The sequence below is a fragment of the Pteropus vampyrus genome, unplaced genomic scaffold, assembly GCF_000151845.1.
Source record: "Pteropus vampyrus isolate Shadow unplaced genomic scaffold, Pvam_2.0 Scaffold126, whole genome shotgun sequence".
Lineage (NCBI taxonomy): Eukaryota > Metazoa > Chordata > Mammalia > Chiroptera > Pteropodidae > Pteropus > Pteropus vampyrus.
The window spans coordinates 4050040-4070629 of NW_011888907.1; the positions used below are offsets into that span (position 1 = coordinate 4050040).

The following is a 20590-nucleotide window of genomic DNA, read 5'->3' on the forward strand; positions in this document are numbered from 1 at the left end:
AGGCAGAGCTTGAGAATCTATGTTTTAATCAGTGGTATTTTTTTAGCAAAGGAAACCACTTGATGTCACGAAGACCCTTCCAGAGACTCATATCCCCAAGAGGCTGAATGGAATTGGGTGCAGGGATTCTCAGCCATAGCACAGTGGACTTTGGGGGCCTAATCATTCTTTGTCATGGGGCCGCTCGTGCCCTGTAGGATGTTTAGCTGCATCCCTAGCTTCTGTCCCAAAGCCAATAGCACCTGCCCCAAGTCATGACCACCAAGATTGTCTCTGGACATTACCTAATATCTCCGAGGGACCGAATCACCCCCAGTCGAGATCCACTGGGTTAAAATAAGATTTAGAAACATCACATGTAATGAACACACGATAAGCGACTCCAATGTCCCGTAACGGGGACTGGTTACTAAATTCGGACCATCTGCCTTGGATGAATAATGAGGAGTTAACAAGTAACGATGACGGCCTCTACTGAAACTCCAAGTGCACATTCCTGCTAACTCAGCAATTCCACCTGTACCAACTTACCCAACTGAAATAAAAATTTCAGCAGCAAAGATGTATGATATTATGCTGTTCATTACAAGCTGTATTCTTCAATCAGAATGGTCCGATAAACTGTGGTCCACCCCATCACAGAATATTGTATGTTACAACCTGAAAAGAATCAGTAGACATCTGCACAGATTAGAATGTCCACAATGTTGCTAAATTTAAAAATAATTGATCCCATGTTATAAAAATGTGTGGCCTGGGGGAAAAGAAAGCAGGTTGCAACAGAGTTTATGTAACATAATCCTCTTTTTAAAAACATGTATAGATTTGCTCCATGTAAGCGAGTAAGACTATTAAGATTGTTCACCAAAATGTGTAGGATTTTGAGGATGTACAGCTTAATTTGGCTTTTTCAGTTTGCTTAGCTGTATGTCCTAATTTTTCCACAAGGATCCTATACCATCAGTGTTTTGTAAAAGCCTTGGGTATATGACTACACACCCTAACGGCTTAAGAGTCTTGAGAGCCCTTAAGTATTTGACACAGAAAATCCAAATCTGGTTGGGTGTGGATCAGTGCCCCACCTCCCCGACTCCTGGGGTAGGACCACTGAGGTGTCTGCTTGAGGCTGTCTCCCTGAGGTCCCCAGGTACCCAGGGAGTCAACTGTTTGTTGGTGCCTCTTGCAGGGCTCCTTCCCTTCTTGTCTCATGTCCCCACCCCCATCAGCGCTTCCTGGGGTGACCTCTTCACCAACCAAATCCTTGTCTTGGGATCTGTTTACTACGAACTCCAAACCATGACCACCCCTCTCCGTATTCTGTCACCTGAAACAATCCTGCACTGCAGTTGACCACACAGGATAGGCGAGCTTGGCCATCTGTCCCTGGGCTAATTCAGGGATGTTTTATGGGACAGGCCCTCACTGCCCCTCACTGCCCCTCACTCCCTGCTCAGCTTCTCTCCAGCACCTGGTTTCCTCCCGCACCTTGGCCAGCAGCAGGGCTGGGAACTGAGAGTGGTGTGTTGGCGGTGAGCAGAGCATGGGGTCAAGAACACAGACTTATGTGAAAATCAACCAGGAACATTTAATAAAAAAATAGGCAAGTTATCCAGGACCTGACCCGGGGAGCAGTTATCCATCCCTAAGAGTGAAGCACCACTAGCCGGCTCTGACATTCATTTTTGGCTGAAGGCACAGCGAGTCCTCCATTCTGAGCTGTGGAACATCCTGCCTGGACTGCAGGCAGCACTCCAGTGCTGCTGAGCCCGCCAAGGTCCCAAACACATGAAGCCCACCAAAGGCTTGGATAGAGGACCCCACTGAGCAGAGATCACACCTGAGAAGCAGGCCAAGGTGGTCAAGCAAACAGGACCAGGGGTAGCAGGGGAGACCCAGTCCCATCTTTGTCCCCGCCCCCTCCAGGGGGGCTGGGTCCAGGGAGCCTACATGCTGCCATGGGGTCACTGGGACCCACAGCTGCCCCTGGTGAGAGAAGAGCCACCCTCCCTACTGGGTGATGGGGGGACGTTGTCTGCATTCAGCTCGAGTGACTGGGGGATGGACGAGGAGGACTCAGACTCAGCCATTCTCTAACCCTACTGGAAGTCCGTGAGGTCTGGTACACAGTAGGCACTCAATAAATACCTACTGCAGGAAGAAATAAAAGGACTCATTTTGTTCATCTCTGTGGCCCAGCACACATGTAGGTAATCAAATGCTGACTGAACAACTGTCATGCTGTTTTGTATCACTAATGCCCGGCACACAGTAGGTACTCTTCAGATGTGTGGGAAGAAACCAGTTAGGATGAAAAGCACCTTGTTTATCTCCATCCCCAGCACCGAGCTCAGCTCCCAGCACACAATAGGCATTCAATAAATGCAGAGTCAATAAGAACTTTTGTGTAACAGGCACACAGTAGGTGCTTGATATGTTTGAGAAAATGAAAGTATCTTGTTTATCTCAATATTACTAGAGCCTGAAATGGCGCCCAACATACAGTAGGCATTCAATAAATACTTGAATTTAAAAAATGAATGTGTATGACTAGTGCCTGGTTCTTGGTGGAGGAATTAATAAATGCCTGACTGAACCAATCACTGACTGAGGGAATAATTATGCCTCATTCACCGCCATCGCACACAAAGCTGGTACACCGTCAATGCTTAAAAAATGTCAGGCACACAGAGAGATGAATGATGGCTTGTTCCCACCCCATCTCCCAGTGCCAAACTCTGTTCCTGGCAGACAGTAGACACTCCATTAATGCTGCCTGCATGCACCTGATTGCTGAGCAAGAGCTGGCTGGACACCACCCAGTGTGGAAAGCCCTCCATGGCCTGCTGGGGTCTGCAGGGGACGCTGCTGTCCCTGGTGAGCATGTAGAGTATGGGGCACCAAAAGCTGCTTTGGTGTTTTGGCCACTGCCCCTCAGAGTTCGTCCCGGGCAGCACTGTCTAGTGGGGACTGGAGCACATCCGAATTCTTGGCCTCACGGCTCAGGGCCTGCTGTTCCCGCATCTTCTGGGATTTGGCACGGTCCCAGTCAGTCTTGACGTGCTCATTGTTCCACACGACTGAGGTCTCTGTGTCACTCACATACCCATCATCTCCTGTGTAGTGCGTGGGGTACACAAGCAGGGGCTCCACGGAGAAGGCGTGCAGGTTGCGGGGGGAAAAGTGGGCCTTGTATTCGGACCTAGGGAGAGGGGAGAGAGGGGCAGCAGTGGGTCAGGGGAAGGGATAGATGCAGGGAGGAGTGGGAGCGGACAGACTGAGACAGAAGCGGGGGGCAGGTACAGATGGAACCAGAAGTGGAGGGGACACACAGAGGGAGTGGGCAAAGGAAAAGGCACCTTCCTGGGAGTCCCCGAGCCCCACCCCCCACCTTCAGGACAGCTACACAGTGAGACCCCAGCCAGCCTGCCCACCACAACCCCCTCTCACACTGGGTGCTTGTCGAACATGACTGGCAGGAATTCGTCAACAGGCAGCATCTTGGAGAGCGGCCGGGCAGCCAGCAGCTTGTGGGCGCCTTGCAGGGAGATCACGTAGGCCAGTGTCCAGTAGGAGTAGTCAGCCTCCACCAGGTTCCTCACGCGGGGCACGGCTTTCTCGGGGTGCTCCACCTGCATCCGCTTCCGGCCCACATAGCTGGGTTGCAGAATCAAGACCTGTCACCCTCTTTCCGCGCACCAGAGAACACTAATCTAGCAAGGCAAGGACCTAGCGAGCCCATCAGACCCTGGGGTAGGAGCAGGCTTGGTGTGTTTGAGGCACAGGGAGGCTTGTGTAGCTGGACTGGCAGGACCACAGGACAGGGGGGCCTGCAAGGAAGAGGATGTATTTTTTTCCAAGGGTTTCAGGAAACCATGGAAGGATGTGAAGCTGGGGAGAATGAAATTTCTGGACGTTCTCTGAGGCTATGGCACAAGGAAAGAGGGGCTGAGAGGGAAGCTGCTCTGGGATCAGAGGGCTCTGGGGCAGTGGGGTGAGGTGAAAGGACACAGTGAGCAGTCAGGAAGTAAAGTGTGCAGTTACTGTTATTAATAGCATGGTCCAGAGTCTGGGGCCTAGAACCTGGATCAGAACCCTGCACGCTAGAAGGGGAGAGAGTAGGAAGGAGGCAGGGAAGGAGGAACCAACCCACCTATATGAGATCCCAAAGGACTGTTCTAGAAATAAGCTGGACACACCTGACCTAGTGCTGGTCTAAGACCCAGACTCCCTAGCTACTTCTCATGTAAGCTTCTGGTTAAGCTACGAAGTCCTGACCACACCCCAGGCCACGCCCCCAGCACCTCAGCCACGCCCATGGGCTTCCCAGGCAAATCCCCCCTGCACTGAAGCCCTCAGGTCTCCAGGCCCTGAAGAACCGCCCCTTCTCCAGGCCAAGTCCTAGCACTCCAGGTCATCTTCTCAAGGCCCTACCCCACTGGCCTGGGGCCATGCCCCAAATTCTGACTGTTCTCAGGCCCAGGGACCACCTCACACAGGCCACACACTGAAGTTCTCCTGCCACACTCCCAAAAGTTGGTCCAGTCTATTAACCTACAGATGCTCTCAGACCTATGTGCTCTAGACCATACTTCTGAGCCCTGGCCCTGCCCCCAGGTCTCAGCTTCTCCCCTACTTTATACTCTACCCCTGGGCCCTGGCCATGCCCCAGACCACACCCCCAGTGCTGGCCTCACCCCCAGGCTCCACACTTACATGAGGTCCCAGTCCAGATCCTCCCTCTCCACATCCCTCATGAGGTTCATCAGGCGCCTCTTAAAGAAAATCTCAAAGCGCAGGTCATCCTCGAATACCAGCGATTTCTGCAGTCCCCGGTCCACAACCTGAGGGAAACCAGCCTGACTCTGCTTAAAAGCTCTGGGGCGGCAGGAGAGAAGCAAACGTACCCCTCCCCCACCACTCTGTGGACTGACCTCCCCACCAGGCCACCACCTCCTCGCACACTTGGTAACAGACTCCTCAGCCCGGCTGCTCCTTCCCACCCCAGGGCCTGGGCCTGTGCTGACGTAGCACCCTCCTGCACACAGTGGCGGGCAGACTCCCTCTCACCCTTCGAGCTTCAGCTCCAATGGCACCCACCCAGGAGGCTCTCCCTGACCACCACCCAAAGCTGCCAACTGAGGACAATTCACAGCCCTGGGCCCCTTTACTAGATTCATCTCACTTCTTTCACTTTGGTTTATTTCTTTGTGGTATCATCAGTCTCCCCACCTCCTGGAGCTGTGAGTCCCCTGAAGGCGGCTGGGTCTGTCCCGGTCGCTGTCATGTCCCCAGCACCAGGCTGGGTGCACAGTAGGTGCTTGACAAATGTTCCCTGTATGAATGAACTTGAGAATCTTCATGACTGCCCCCTGAGGCCGTGACTCTGTTATCTGGGGAAACTGAAGCTTAGACTTGGAAGCGCCTTCCTGTTCACAGAGCTAACCTCTCTAAGAGGCAGGGCTGGACTTGACCCCGGGTGTCCCCTGCCTCCAGGGCCACTTGGACACAGTTTCTTCCTCATGCCATCCACAATGAATCTCAGGAAAGGAACGCATCTTGAGTGAGCACCTAGCACCTCAAATACCTGGAGGGGGCAAATACCCTCCCACCCTGCAGTGCAATGCCCCATCTGGCTTCATGCCTCACAGTCCCAGGTTCGAATCCCAACCTGGCATCCTCGCCTATCATAGCCTCTTTCCCACTGTGACCGATAAGGCTGGCATGGGGTCCATACTAGTTAATGTCACCATGGCTGTAATTTCTATTAGTAAGTGTCGAGACCAGAATCTAGGCTCGATATTTGAAAGCAGCCAGGGACAAAGAGGCCTCGCTTGGGGGGGGTCCCTTGGCCTTGGACTCCACCTGTTTTGGAAGTGGGCTCACCCCTCCCCATCCCCAGTCTGTTTTCACATCCACACAATGGAAGGACATTCACTAAGGAAAGGCGCTGGGTCCTGCTGTAGCTTTGGAGGCTGCCTAGGGTGCAGGAGGTGCCCTCCCTGAGCCATGGGAAAGCCGAGGAGGGCCCTGCCCCACCGGCCCGCCAGACGCTCAGTCCCATGGGACCCACCTCCTTCCAGATGTTATAGTGGCTGAGGAAGCAGCCCAACTCGCCTTTGGTGAGGGGTCGCCCGTGGTAGGGGTCCCGGTAGCCGGGCAGCATTTGGATGCCCAGTTCCTCCACCTGGCTGGTGTTCATGGCCCTGGAAGAGGGTACAGGAGGGGGTCAGTGGAAGACCTACTCTGCCTGCCATTCTGCCATTAGTGCCACCTCCCGCGGAGCAGCTATCTCCTTCCACCATTGGTGCCCCTCCTGGACCCCTGGCCAGGCCTGCAGGGAGTAGTCTACATCCGAGTGTGGCTCTGCTCTCCTAGAGTTGAACTCACTTCCAGTCCACCATGGCCGCCACCAGCACGGTCTACATCCCCGTGCGGACCCGCCCTCCCGAGCTGGACTCACTTGCCGTCCACGGCCTCCACCAGTAGGCACTCGATCTCCTGCGCCTGCAGCGCCTGCAGCATGCGCTCCCGCCGGTCCTGCCGTCGCTTCAGGTTGATCATAAAGACCTGCGGCACAGAGCTCCCATCAGTCTCTCCGGCCCCCAGCCCCCCACCCTGTGCTCCCCTCCCCCCACTCCAGAAGGCCTGACCCACCTCATCAAAGCCCATCTTGTCGGCTGTCTTGGTGGGCACGGAGACAAACCGGGAGGGCTCTGCTGGTGGGTGCTTCACTGCGGGGCAGAGAGAAGCCGAGGCGTTGCTGGGGTAACGTGGCTGGGCACTCCAGCCTTTCCTCTGCCTCCTTCCCAGCCCCTCCATGGCTCCGTGTCTCCCTGAGCTCCGCAGCCTGGTGTTGGAGACCTTGCCTGACTTGTCTCCTCTCCCACCCTCTACTCACTCTGGCTGTTAGCATGCCAAACTCACCCATTCCAACCTCAGGACCTTTGCACATGCTGAGTTGGTACCTAAAACATCCTTCTTTCTCCCCCCACCACCAGTTCTTAGCTAAGATGTCTTTTTGAGGAAAGGTGAGTCTCCCAACTCCTCCAGACTGAGTCAGGTACCTACTCCTGGCCCCCAAAGTGCCCGGGCTTCCACCATCAACTCCCCATCCTGCTATCCTAACCCCCTGTCTCCTCCGAGCCCTATGGGATGATCACCAGAGCCGTCCACTCACACTGGGTCCCCAGCACCCAAAACAGGGCTCAGCACACAGCAGGCACTCAATAATTATTCACAGAATGAACAAAGGATTGATGGTAAGCTGTGTAACCTTGACCTATCTGAGCCTCAAATTCCTCATCTATAAAATAGGCTAATGACCCCTCAGAGGTTTCATTAAAAGATGCCATGAAATCACACACGTTACAGGTTGCATGGTGTCCTCCCAACAAAAGATACGTTGGTATCTGAACCCCTGGAACCTCAGAATGTGACCTTGTTTGGAAATAGGGTCTTTATAGAGGTGATCAAGACAGAATGAGCGTGGGCCTTAATCACTGTGATTTGGGTCCTTATAAAAGTGGAAAATTTGGACACAGACATACATGCAGAAGAAAGACACACAGGGAGAAGATGGCCATGTGACTGAGTGACGCATCTATAAGCCAAGGTTTTCCCAGAATTTCAGAGTGGTCATGACTGTTTCCTTTTTATCTGTTGTGAACAATGCTCGGACCACATCCCTGGGACCATCTTGGCACATCCCTGACAGTTTCCTGCAGGAGGATCAGACCCCAGGTGGACATGAGCCTAGGGAGGTCCCTGACCACCCACCAGGCTAGCCCAGAAAAGCCCACCATGACAGGAAGTGTGGTGTCTGCACTGCCAAGAACAAAGGCCCTATGTGAGCTCAAGGGACAGACACAGGTCCCTCTGTCTGGGAGAGGCCTAGGCAAGGCCCAGTGCCAACCAGGCACCTCCCATCTCATAGCCTGGGCCTCCCCTAAGGCCACCGCATCCTGGGGCTTCCTCCCACCCAGAGCTTTTCAGCAACTAGCTGCCCCACACTTCTTGTGTGAGTTGAGACCAAGGACAAGACTCTGGGATCTGAGGACATGGGCTCAAATTCCAGGTGCCCCTTCTCTTTCTGAGCCTCTGTGCCCATCCCCAAATGGGGGTGTGGATGGCGACTGTACCTGCCCGTGGGGAGGTAGGATCTCATCACCCTGAGCTTTTCTGCGAGTTTGAAATTTCATCGTAAGAAAGTTCTTTGAACACATAAAAAAAATCACATGCATAGCCTGGGTCCAAGTACCCACACACAGGTGTGTTCTGGCCCTCAGGAAACAAGCAGATATTCACATCTGTTGTTGAGTTTCTAACAGTAGCATAAACGATTTCCTTACCAGAAACAACAGAAATACATTTGAAATTTTAAATTAGAAAAACTATGGCAGCCACAGAGATGCTTCTCAGGGTTCAGCCACTGACAGCAGTTAATGACAAACAGAGACCTACCTCTCCTGACTGTAGCCCAGTAGGGTTCCTGGGCTGGGCCTGAGCATCTGCATGTGACAGACACTCAGGTGTTTTAGGGTCTCTACCCTGGTGAACTTGCATCCTCCAGGTGTCACCTCAAAAGACCAAAATCTCCCCAAGAGGGCAGGGTGCCATTCTATCTCCAGCCACCAGGGCGAGACTCCTCCCTCTATCTGAGAACCTTCCAGAATAGGAGAAACTGAGCCAAACTGCAGGGGCCTGGCCCCTCCCCATGTGTGCAGTGATGGGGATGGCTGTGCTGCCTCCTAGGCCTTCCCAGGGATGTGTGTGACCAGTGCAGAGCAAGGCCCCTATGAAAGCAGACACCCTCCCACCACACACACCCCCGAGACCAGAGGAGCCCAGAGGAGCCCCCTCCTCAAACAGCCTCCACGGCAGCTCAGCCCTGTGCCCTTGTCCTGTCTCAGGGGCTGCTAATTTAATAATTACGGTTTTATTTGTTTAACTATTAGAAAAACATGAGCTTGCAATTGTAAAAATGTGTAGTTTCCTTTTTAAAATAATGTACTGAAATTTTTAAAAAGTGTCTTCTTAAGATAAAAATTAAATAAATAGTAGGTGTGATATTTGAAAATGGCCCAAAATGGCTGTGTCCCAGACACTACCACGCACATGAAAGTTTGTCAGTGAAAACCTGATGCCCTCTGTGCTCCCACACCTTCTATGGCTCCCAACTGCCCCTGGGGAGAATTTCGGTGTCTGAGGCTGCTGCCACAGCCCTCTGCCTTCCAGCCCTGCCCAGTTCACCTGTCCTACTTCTGCCCCGCTGATGTTGCCTGTTCCCTGAGCTCACACCCACTCTAACCTCCTAGTCTCTGCATGTGCTTCTCCCCTTGGCCACAATCCACTCTGGCTAACTCCTACTCAACCTGCATCTTAATGCCACCTCCTCCACGAAGCCCACGCTCACTGCTATGCACAGCTGCTTGCAAGCCAGCGCTGCCTGAGAGCAGGGACAACTGTCCACTGGTGCCCGGCAAAGGGCCTTGCACTCAGTGGGAGCTCAATCAGTGTTCATGGGATGGATGTGAGATGGCGGAGAAAGGGCATCATGAGCAGACTCACCCATGACTTCCAGCTGCACGTGCATGAAACTCTCGGCCTCATCCTGGAGGGTGCTGTGAGTTCGCAATGGCACCGGCAGGAAGCCATACACCTCCTTGTTGCAGACATACATCTGGACCTCTGGGCCGAGGAAACAACAATCAAACTTGAAAATGAAGCAACAAGGTGGCAGAGGCTGCCTCCAACCACAGCACCAGTCTCACAGCCCAGCACGAGACCAGAACATAAGTGAGTCCCACTATTCCCAGCAACCAGCAGAGACCTCTCAGATCTCCATCTGGAACTTGGAACCAGAACAGGGCTTCCTACTGGCAGACGAGATAGTGACAAACTCCAGAACTATTAACATGCACCTTGCACTGCCTGCAGGATTCCATGACAAAGCAAGCCGTAAAACAGCGGGGGAACAGTAAAGATACACATTTCTGCCCCAAAATGGAATACAGCTGGACAAGACGTTAGTAACATTACCTCTGCATTTGTTCTTTCTTGGATAATTAAAATTTTTATGAGTGTGTATCTTTTTTTTAAAGCGGAAAATTCAATAAAATTATTTTCATTTTAACTGGCTTTTTCTGTACTGAGACAGATGGTATAAATATTTCAGGCTGCTGGCCCAATGGTTTCTGTCTCAACAACTAAGTTCTGCCCTTGGAACATGAAAACAGCCACAGGGGACACTTAAATTAATGGGCGTGGCTGCACAGTGATGAAATTTTCTATAATTTACAGGCATTGAAATTTGAATTTTAGAGAATTTTCAGATGTCGCAAAATATTATTCTTTTCATTTTTTTCCCAAACAGTTAAAAATATGAAAACCATTCTTAGCTTGCAGCCGTACAGAAACAGATGGTGGGCCAGATTTGGCCTGACTGCCACAGTTTGCCAACCCCTGGTTTAAAGTAAATGACAGGTCAGCATATGGCTATATTCCCTTTCCCTTTAAAACATTTTTTCCCCCAATTATACAATTAGGGATCAATTATATTCAACTACAGAAAATTGGGAGGATATAGGAAAATACTGAATTAGAAATAACTTTCCATAAATAGGTCCTAAAGACCTGGGGGTGAAGACACCTAGCAAAACCAGGGCTGGAAAAAGAATGGGTCCTGGAGACATCATTTGAATATCCAGATTCAGCTATACCTGAAGCCACCCCTGCATCCTGAAGTTTTGGTTCTGTAAACCTCCTTTGGGCTGTTTGGACTTGCTTAGCACAAATCCCAAAGAACCAGCCAGATGACATCCCTGGGACAGCAAACCCCTAAGGGCTCACCTGCCTGCTTGCAGGAGAAGGCAAAAACGATGATATCATCGAACGACCAGGTGTAGTCGGGGTGTGGAGGGTAGAATGCCAAGTTCCTGGATGCCGACTTCCGCAGGTCAATCAGGAAGGTCGAGTGCACCATGGGAACCGCGAAGCAGCCTCGGCGGTCCCGCTTTCGGATGGGGATGTAGGCAGGCGTGCGCTTGTAGTAGCCCTGTGGGGAGGGGGCAGAGTTCTGCATGGGGGTCCTTTAAGGTGAGGCTGAAGGCCCGAGCGATGTGAGGCATGGAACACCTGGAGAGCAAGACCTGGGTGCCAGCTCCTGGCTGCAGTGGGCATTCCCTGAGCACAGGGCTCTAGGTATGGTCAGTAACAGTCTCCACCCCTAGCACCCCAGGTGATGGGACACTGGCAGATAAAAAAGAAATGGTTGCCTACTTGCACACTTGGCCCTTCACTGCAGATCAAAAATGAAGCATTTGAAGGAGGAAATTAAAAAGTTGAAAAAGAAACTGGATATTTGATATCCTTTGATTTACATAGAAATTGAACATCAATTCAATTTAGAAGAAAGTTTTAAAAGCTTCTGGAACAATCTGGAGTTGGCCTCTCTCTTCCTCGTAACCTTTACAAATTAGAATTAACGTGTAACATTTAGATTCCTATGATAAATTTTTAAAAATAGAAACCAGTGAATTCTTCACTTTAAAATGGTGAATTTTATGTTTTATGATTTGCATGTCAGTTAAAAACAAAAAGACAAGAGACAGGATGGGTCGGCCTCCTGGCTCCAGCCACCCAGCCCCCTGACCCTGGCATGGCACCTACTCCAGCACCCACCCCTTTTCTCTCCCTAGCTTTGGCTGCAACCCCAGCCTCAACCTGGGGTGGGATGTGTGGCTCAAGCCTGGCCAGTGAGAACCTGACATGTTCTTGGCTTCAGTAATAGGTTCAGCGGTAACAGAAAATACTGGACAAGGTCCAGTCAGAGAGGACTTTGGCTGGATGTTACTGGGATCATTCCCCAGGAGTTTGAAAAATGAAGCCACCCAAGGGATAGAGTAAGACAGGACTGTTGTTTGAACACCGGGATCAAGCTGTGCCTGAAGTCCCATCTTGGCACAACCACTTCCTAGCTGTGTGAACTTAGGCAAGTCACTTCCTCTCTCTGTGTTTCTGTATCTACCTCAGTAACTGGGAAGAACAGGGGAGAAGACACAATCACAGACTCTCCCTCGGGGGCTCTTTAAGGATTATCATGATGGTGTTGTGAAATGCTCACCATGAGGTGATGTGATGGTAAGTTAGGCCCCCACTTGCTCAGCCCAGCCCCACCACCCCCAGGCACCCACCCTACCCCAGCAGCCCCCTGACCTGAGAAGTCATCCCACACCAGAAGTTGGAGTACGCAGCCCGGGAATCCAACATGGGTGCCACCACCGTCTTGTTCTCAGAGATGAGTAGGGTCAGTGTGTCCGGGTTCAGAATCAGGTTGTCTGCGTCCACGAACTGCAAAACACCCAACATGGCATCAGTGTGGGCCACCAGAGTGACCCGGGCTGGGCCACAGTTCAGAACAGTTGAGCAGAGGCAGAGTCCTTGGGATCTGGAGAACCTGGAATAGCACATGTGACTCTGGAAGTGACCCGGCATTCTGTGGGGAGTGGCCGGGAGGAACATACTGTTTTCTTTGTCAGTTAGATACCAATAAAAAGTTCATAAAAATAGAAACTTTTTTTCTTTAACACCTTGAATGTTGGGGTAAAATGATGGTAACTTGCTTGCTGCAGCAAAGAAAAAAGCCTGGAAGGAAATTCATCAAACCATGAAGAGGATCACCATGGTAGGTGGGGGGGGCAGGGGGGGTGGTTCCTGCTGGTCCCCCCAAAGCCTCGTGTCACCAACACCTTCCGGAAAGGCCACACCAGGATGGTCACTATAGTGATGTTTGTCACACAAAATGGGAATGATCTAGGAGTCTAGCAGCGTTTGAAGGAAGACTTCAACAAATCGGCTAGAGAAATTCTAGCCCTGTCCCACCACAAGCGAAAATCACACCGCAGAAAATGATCAGGTAAGGATGCATCTGTCTACTTGGATGTGAAAACACAAAGGTCGCGGTATATTACAGAACTATTTGGAGGTGGGTTTTCTAAAAATGCATCTGGTTCACAGATATGCTTTCTGTTACCCACACAGGACTTTTAGAGTGTTTGAATCACTTGCCATAAACAACAGCAAAAATTAGAATTCCAGGCTTCTCCTGAACTATGGGAATGGCATCCTGACATGGCAGCCCTCAGCTAGAGACGGTAGGTGGCTGACCCTTGGGACAAGCCACGCAGTTGTGTTACATTCCCCACCCAGCCCCTTGAAGACATTTAAATTTGTGACCTCTGAATATATCAGTAAAAACAGCCAGAACAGTCTGAAAGGTCCTCAAAAGATTAAATGGCGTTATCGTGTGACCCAGCACTTCTACTCCTGGTATATAACCAAAATAAATGAAAACAGGGACTCAAGCCACGGTTCACGCATGTTCATAGCAGCACTAGTCACAATAACCAAAAGGTGGAAACAATCCAAATGTCTAACAACGGATGAATAAACACAATGTGCTTCATCCACACAATGGAATATTACTCAGCCATAAAGAAGATTGAAGCACTGACACATGCTACAACATGGATAAACCTTGAAAACATCACACTAAGTCAAAGAAGCCAGACAGAAAAGGCCACATGTTGTGTAATTCATTGATACAAAATTCCATTGATACAAATTGTCTAGAACAGGCAAATCCACAGAGACAGAAAACAGATAGTAGCTGCCAGGGGCTGGGGTAAGGGGATGGGGAGTGATTGCTAATGGGGACAGGGTCTCCTTTTGGGGTAATGGAATGTTCTGGAATTAGGTAGAGGTGATGGTTGTACAATATTGTGAATGTGCTAAAAACCACTGAATTGTATACTTTAAAAAAGTTAATTTTATGTTATATGGATTGCACCTCAATTAAAAAACATACAAAAAAGCCAGAAAGTGAGTCTCTCTGAGGGGTAAAATTACAGTTTTTTTTTTCCCTAGGCTTCTTATTTTTTCTTGTATATTTTCTAAGTTTGTAACACGCATAGTGTTTGTAAAAAGAAGAAACAAGAGGCCCTTTTAATAATAATTTAAAAATGTTAGACAAACGATTTGACATTCCAATATGGATTTCCAAAGTCTGCAATTTCAAAATTAATATGATGTGTCAAAAGTTGCTTTGAGTTTTGAGCCAACGCCTTGAGTTCTACCCAGGTTTACCAAGGGAAAAAAAAAAAGTGAAAACCAGCCAACCTAAAACCATGAAAGCAAAACAGATGAGGTGGCCCTTTGTGGGATGGTTCCAGGAGGGGCCAGTCCCATTTCTGTGCCTCACTGTTTCCCAGACCCACCTAACAGGTTGAAACCTCCCACTCTAAGCCTCCATTTTCCCATATATCTAATCGGTCTAATGAGGCATCAACCTACAAGGCCCACAGAGGGAGCCTTCTTCCTCCCAGGGTATGGCTTTGTCCTTTCCAAAGGGCTTAGGCCAGGGGCCCGGTACCCTCACACCCAGTCCCCAAGCAAGAACCTGTCACCTAGGCTTCAGCATGCCTGAAACCACCTGCCTTTCTCCACAGCCCTCTCCCATATAGGCCTCCACCCCAGCCTCCTGCTGTCCCCACTTCTGTCCCCATTGGCCCAGCTCCCATGGCAGACATAGGGGCTTCTGAAAATCATTAAACCAGAACACAGCCCTTCCCTGCTCACATACCCTCATGGCTTCCCATTACCATCAGAATAAAATTCAAATCTCTTTCTCAGCCTGCATAGACAGGCTCCCACCCATCACTTAAGTATCATCCCTTCCATCATCCCTTCAATCACACCACTGCAGTCACACTGGCCCCCTCATGGTCCTTGAACACCCCAAACTTGCTGCCTGCTCTCTTCTCTCGGACTCAGACATTGTCCCCCAGCTTCCCCCAAGGCTGGCTCCTTGGCTCCTTCAGGTCTCTACTAGGGTCCCTTCCTAACGAAGGCCCCCTGACCCTGCTCACTTGTCATTGCCCTGGTTATTATGCCATCTTTTGTGAGTTGGTAGTCCTCAAAAGAGATATGTTGAAGTCCTAACCCCTGGTACTGTGACAGTGAACTTATTTGGAAATATGGTCTTTGTAGGTATAATTAAGACATAAGTTAAGGTGGGGTCATACTGGATTACAAGTAGGCCCTAAATGCAAAGACTTGTGATCTCAGAGGAAGAGAAGAGACATAGGAGAGACATCCATGTGACCACAGAGGCAGAGATTGGGATGATGTCTTTGCCACAAGCCAAGGACAGCTAGAGCCACCAGAAAGTGGATGAGGCAAAAAGAATCCTTCCCCAGAGCTTTAGCAGGGAGCACTGCTGACACCTGGATTTCAAACTTTCCAGCCTCCAGACTGTGAGACAATATATTTCCATGGTTTTAAGCTCCCCAGCATGTGGGACTTTGTTTCAGCAGCCCCAGGACACTGACAAACCAGTAATCGCCTTTCTACAACTTTGTCACAGCACTGGCTGCCTTCCGATGTCTCCTCACTCAATTTGGTTTGTTTTCTGGTCAAGTCCAGACACTAGGAAGGTGGGGCTCAGCCTGTGCAGATCCTGTGGCCCCAGAACCCAGCAGGAGGGCACTTGGAGGGACTCGAAAATGTGTATTGGTTGATAAAGAAGGTACAGATTTCAGCTCAGGGCCTGGCATGTACACGAAACCAGTCCCAGGTGCTGTTAGGCTGGCATCAGTGTGTTCAACCACCCTGGTGGCCCTGTCGTCAATGCCTTCCCATCTGCACCAGAGGAGAGGATCATGTGCCCAGGTCAAAGGGACAGGAAAGCGCGTGACCAGTGGGCACTTATCCAACATTATTGTGTTCAACACTCAACTGTCCCCTTCTTCCCAGAAGCAACGCCAGCCCAAGAGGAGGAAGTGAAAATCAGGCCTCAGCAGCTCTGCATCACCAAGGGCCTCCAGCCCCCGAGCCAATCTCCTGCTTCTTGATGATACCTTCCAGAGGGTATCATCATGGGTGTGTAGACATCTGGCATCACTAGTGATGGTGGTAAAAGTGGAGACAACTGAAGCGTCCAACCACAGGGGACAATCGTGGACACAATATGAAGGTTAGAAACCCAGAGACCCCATAAAGAATCCCAGCTCTTCCAACTAACCAGCTGGGTCACCTCTGATAACTCACATCCTCTCTCGAGCCTCAGTTTCTCCCTCTGTAAAATGTGGTTAAGAACGGTCTCCACACCCACTTCCCTGCCTTCCTTTCAGACACCCCAGACACCTCATGATCCGTAGGCTGAGAAACTTACCAGGATGTAATCGGCCCACATGTCCCGGGCCGATTTCAGGGCTGCCTGGCGCAACTTCATGACGTGCTCATAGCGAGAGTCAGACCAGTGTTTGGGGCCCTCCTCATCTGGGTAGGACCTGCAGAGAGGCAGTTGTGATGTGGGCAGCACAGGCACTGTCTGAGCCCAGAAAGAGCCCAGGCTGTTAGGTGGTCAGAGAGGGCTTCCTAGAGGAGGAGATGGATAAGCTGGATCTGAAGGCTGAGAAAAAGTGAGCAGGAAGGAAATAAGTGGAGGGAGATGGCAGGTACCAAGACCTGGAGGGGAGAAAGACCAGGCAATCTGTACGGAAGGAAGAAAGCTCAGAAGAGTGGGGAGCCACTGGCGGAGAACACGGAGCAGAAGAAACTTAGAACCTCTCCTCCCAGAATCAGAATCTTATCTGAGCGGTAGGTGGGTACAGAAATAAACCCTGAGTGACAGGAACCAAGGTCTGAACTGTGAGGTGGTGTTGGGCTGATGGTGAGACTGGGAACAAAGCAGTGGGTGTCACCCAAAAGGCAAGGGGGTTAAGAGAATTCTAGGTGAAAAGAACAGCTGGGGCAAAGGTCTGACAGGGAGATTAGGGCCAATTGTGAAGCTGAGGGTGGGTCAGAGTAGTCAGAGCTGCTAGCGGTGGTGTTTAAGGCTGCCAGGAGGGTCAGGGACTGAATGTCTAAGGTTCTGTCCGAGGACGATGGGGAGTCATGGATGGTGTGTAAGCAGGAGTCCAGCAGGGTCAGACTGGGAGGGCTTGGGGCAGGACTTGGCAATCACCTGGGCTCCTCTGCTGGCCGCCACTCTACAGAGTGGTACAAATTCTTCACGGCAACCAGCCATTCCCGCAGCACTGTCGACGTGTTGTCTGAGTTGTGGTCCGTGGCTACCCTGGGGGCAGAAGAAGAAGAGGTTGGGGAGACAGAAGCAGGACAGGGCAGCAGCGTAACACCTGGGCTCTGCACCACAGCTCAGCCTGCCTGTCATCACCTACATAGTCCTGGGCAAGGCACTTCTCCTCTGTACTTCAATTTCCTAGTTTGTAACACCAGATGAAGATGCTTCACTAGGCTGCAGAGGGTATTAAACAAGCTAATTTTAGAAAGACACGTGAAACACTGTTAGTACTATTGAGCATCTAGGATCTTATAAGAATGTCCGGTACTAAATTTAATAAAAATACAAATACATCATACAGTCCCGCCCCACCTTCCTTGATTCTCTCTTATGAGCGACACCACCTCCGAGTGGATTGTGGTTATTCATTTGTTCAAAAAATACATCTTAAGCACCAACTGTACACTTGGATTATCTGAGCTGAGGGATCTGGGATGGAGGGAAGAGAGACACTTGGGAGTCTAGTTTGACCATGTAGCCCAGAGTGATTCTCCCTTAGTAAACTAAGTTGATAAGGACAGCAATGATGACAGTAATAACCATGGCTCTGGTCACTGATCACGCCAAGCCATGATGCCAGGCACAAGGGCTTCATACCCATTAACTGGTTAATCTTCAGAGACAAACCCAACCAGAGTTGTATTAACAGTCCCTTTTTCCAGATGAGGACACTGAGGTAGCAGGCAGGAAGTCACCAGACTTGTTCATCATGGCTCTCCCCTATTCCCCTTCCAGAAAGGATCCAGTTAACTCTCTCTTTACCCTACCCACCCACTCCAGCCAGAAGGCCTGATTCAGGCTGGGTTAAGGAGCAATGCAGCAGCAAGAGTGAAAAGATATTGAGTTAGTAGAAGTGCAATGTGGGTCAAGGCAATGCCCCGATGGGGGCTTCAGGCGCCCTTTCTTTGGAACCTGTGTGTGCTCCAAAGGGGGTTAGGAGGTCTGTCCCAAGCAGAAAGGCCTGCACTGGGTGTGGTCCTGGATCTGCCCTAATGGGGGGCCAGCAGGCAGGACTGCGGCCTGACCCATCCTAAAAAGGCCGGCAGGCAGAGAAAGGGTCCCGCCTATCCTGGCCCGAGGGGAGGCAGGCACAGAGCACTTGTGGGTCTGGCCTGCCCAATGGGGTACAAGAAGCAGAGGACGCGCGTGGGTCTGGCCTGCCCGCCCGGTACCAGGACAGCAGGCAGAGCGCGGTGTGGACCTGCCGACGGGGCAGCAGGCCGGACACCGCAAGTGGCGTTGTGCTCACCACAGCGCGGTGCGCTCCCGCGGGTGCCGCAACCGCTCCAGCGCGCCCAGAGTGGCCGGCAGCGCGTGGGCCGCGTTGCGCGCCAGCAACGCGATGAGCACGCGCGGCTCCTGCAGCGGTGACTCTGGGCTCCAGCGCTCCTCCGGGAAGTAGGCGGCGGCGCCCGGCGGGCCACCTGGAGGCGGCAGCGCCAGCAACAGCAGCAGCGGCGGCAGGGATGGGAGCGGCCGCCCGCGCCGCCGGCACGCGCGTGTGGCAGCCGCCATCGCGCCACGCGTCGCCTTTAAGTTGCTTTTCTGCCGGCGGACGTGGGCCGCGCCTTAAAGGGGCAGTTGGGGCCTCGCCCCTGCCGCGCGCCTTCTAGAGAGCAGCGCCCGGCGCGAATCAGCCATAAGGACCCGCCTCCCAAGCCCCGCCCCCGAGCAGCCTTAAAGACAGAGCGCTGCTTACTCTCCGCAGCCACCGCCCTACCCGAGTGACGTTAGACTGCAAACGGACTTGGGATGCCCAGCCTTGCTCCCGCCTTAAAGGCACAGAGCTCAGAATCCTCCCTGCCTCTGGGCCACTGCTCCTGCTGCGACCCTCACCTGATGCGCCGTCCAATTTCCATTTAAGCCCGGACTGTGCCACCAGGCGGACCTGGATAGTTAGGACCTGGTTTGGGACCCGAAAGATCTGAGGCTGTTTCTCTGGCTGCAACGTGGGTTTTACCATCCTGGGTCCCCAGTGTTGCTGGGATGTCCTTAAGAGATGTTGGGTATTAAGCTCCTCTGCCCTGGTGTCCCCAGACCTGGCTTCCAATACATCCTCCACGTGGGCTGGCTGTGTGAGTCTCATTATGTCCATCTATATTATGGGATCATAGTGAGCCCACATGGTTAGCTTGAGCATAGAGCCAGGTGATGATTGAATGTGCTGAGCACACACTATAGAGGCAGGATGAGCCTTTCCATAGAAATGCTACCAGAGGATTGTTTTCTAATACTCAAATGTATTTTCTAATTGATCATGTTGGGATCATTCTTAAAAATGATGTTTTAAGAATGATGCTCAGATGTATATTTATTAATGTGTGCATAGCAGGGTGTTAATATTGTTAAGTAAAATCCAGGGCACAGGTTATGTGTCCTGGCCGTCCATCAAGGGACAAAGCAAGATGAGGCAATGAGCTTGACCAGAAAAGCCCCAAATCTCCCAGCATGTGTATGGGGGTAATTGATACTCCTTGTCTCCATGCTTTTCCTCTTGTCCATCCCATTCCTCCAATTACTTTTGTCTCCTTGGCTTCTATTTTCCGATTTTTTTTTTCTACAGTAATTATCTGCATAAGTTAAGTTTTTGGCTGAATATTTCAGAAATGCAGCCCAATCTTTACTGGTTACATGACTAATTCGGAGTGGAGGAAAAGGAATGGGGCCAAACTTGGTCAATGTGAATAGGGGCACAGGAGGTCTCTGCTTTTGGGGTGTGCTTGATATTTTCCTTAAAAAAAAGGAAAAACAAATTTACCCTCTGGCAAGAAAAAATCTTTCATACTAATGAAGAAAAACAGGGTGACAAGCACATCCTGTCCCTTGATACACTGAGAAAAGACTAGAAGGATTTAGACCCTGGGGCAAGCAGTGGTTTTCTCAAAGTAGGCAGAATGACAATTCTTGTTGCTGCAATATTTCCAGAATAATGTCTATATCCAGCGGCAAAAGAAGCCAGCTAGAGTGAGCTATGAAATGCAAATACCTTTCAAAAGATGGAGTTGGAGGGGGAAAATCAGCCTCTCTTGCGGGAGGCTGAAAACTCCCAGGACAAAAATGGGAGGAAACCATCTCCGTGGAGTGTGCAGGTCCCCTTCTGAAGGCTGAACCAAGAAGAGCGTTGGGGAAATCCCTCCGGAACCTGGTCCGGAAGCAGCTGGGAGGCTTGTGATGTGGAGAAGCTGCCAACCTTAAAAGCACAGATGACTTTGGCAAGCAGAGGGAAGTCAAGTTTCTCTCAGCTGAGAAACCTGATACTAAGTTAAGATTTGGAGTAAGCAAACCCAAAAGGCCTGCAGCAAACAGAAAAAAAAAAAAAATACCTAACCTGGATAACAAAGTATTAATATCCTTAGTATATGAACAGTTATTAGAAATTAATAAGATAAAGATAAAATCTCCTGAAGTAAAATGTAGGTAAAATCATGAATGGGCAATTCAGTTAAAAAA

General features: G+C 50.9%; 1 protein-coding gene across 4 annotated transcripts; it reads right to left on the reverse strand.

Moving 5' to 3' along the window:
• Positions 1–1565: 1565 nt before the first annotated feature.
• On the reverse strand, positions 1566–18769 carry COLGALT1 (collagen beta(1-O)galactosyltransferase 1). Of its 4 annotated transcripts, none has more exons than XM_011366825.2 (12): positions 18390–18769; positions 17024–17134; positions 16229–16346; positions 12214–12348; positions 10849–11053; positions 9568–9687; positions 6655–6731; positions 6461–6567; positions 6071–6203; positions 4714–4841; positions 3448–3654; positions 1566–3199 (listed from the first exon to the last, which is right to left on the reverse strand). In XM_011366825.2, exons 1-12 carry the CDS (start codon positions 18653–18655, stop codon positions 2932–2934), a joined length of 1875 nt encoding a protein of 624 aa, XP_011365127.1. In that variant the 5' UTR covers positions 18656–18769; the 3' UTR covers positions 1566–2931. The 4 variants fall into 4 exon arrangements, with proteins under 4 accessions (XP_011365127.1, XP_011365129.1, XP_023390260.1 ...); XM_011366827.2 differs by lacking the exon at positions 1566–3199 and adding an exon at positions 5230–5390 and having other exon boundaries at positions 3446–3654; positions 18390–18762; XM_023534493.1 differs by lacking the exons at positions 1566–3199; positions 3448–3654 and adding exons at positions 3707–3827; positions 5230–5390 and having other exon boundaries at positions 18390–18763.
• Between the last annotated feature and the right edge of the window lie 1821 nt (positions 18770–20590).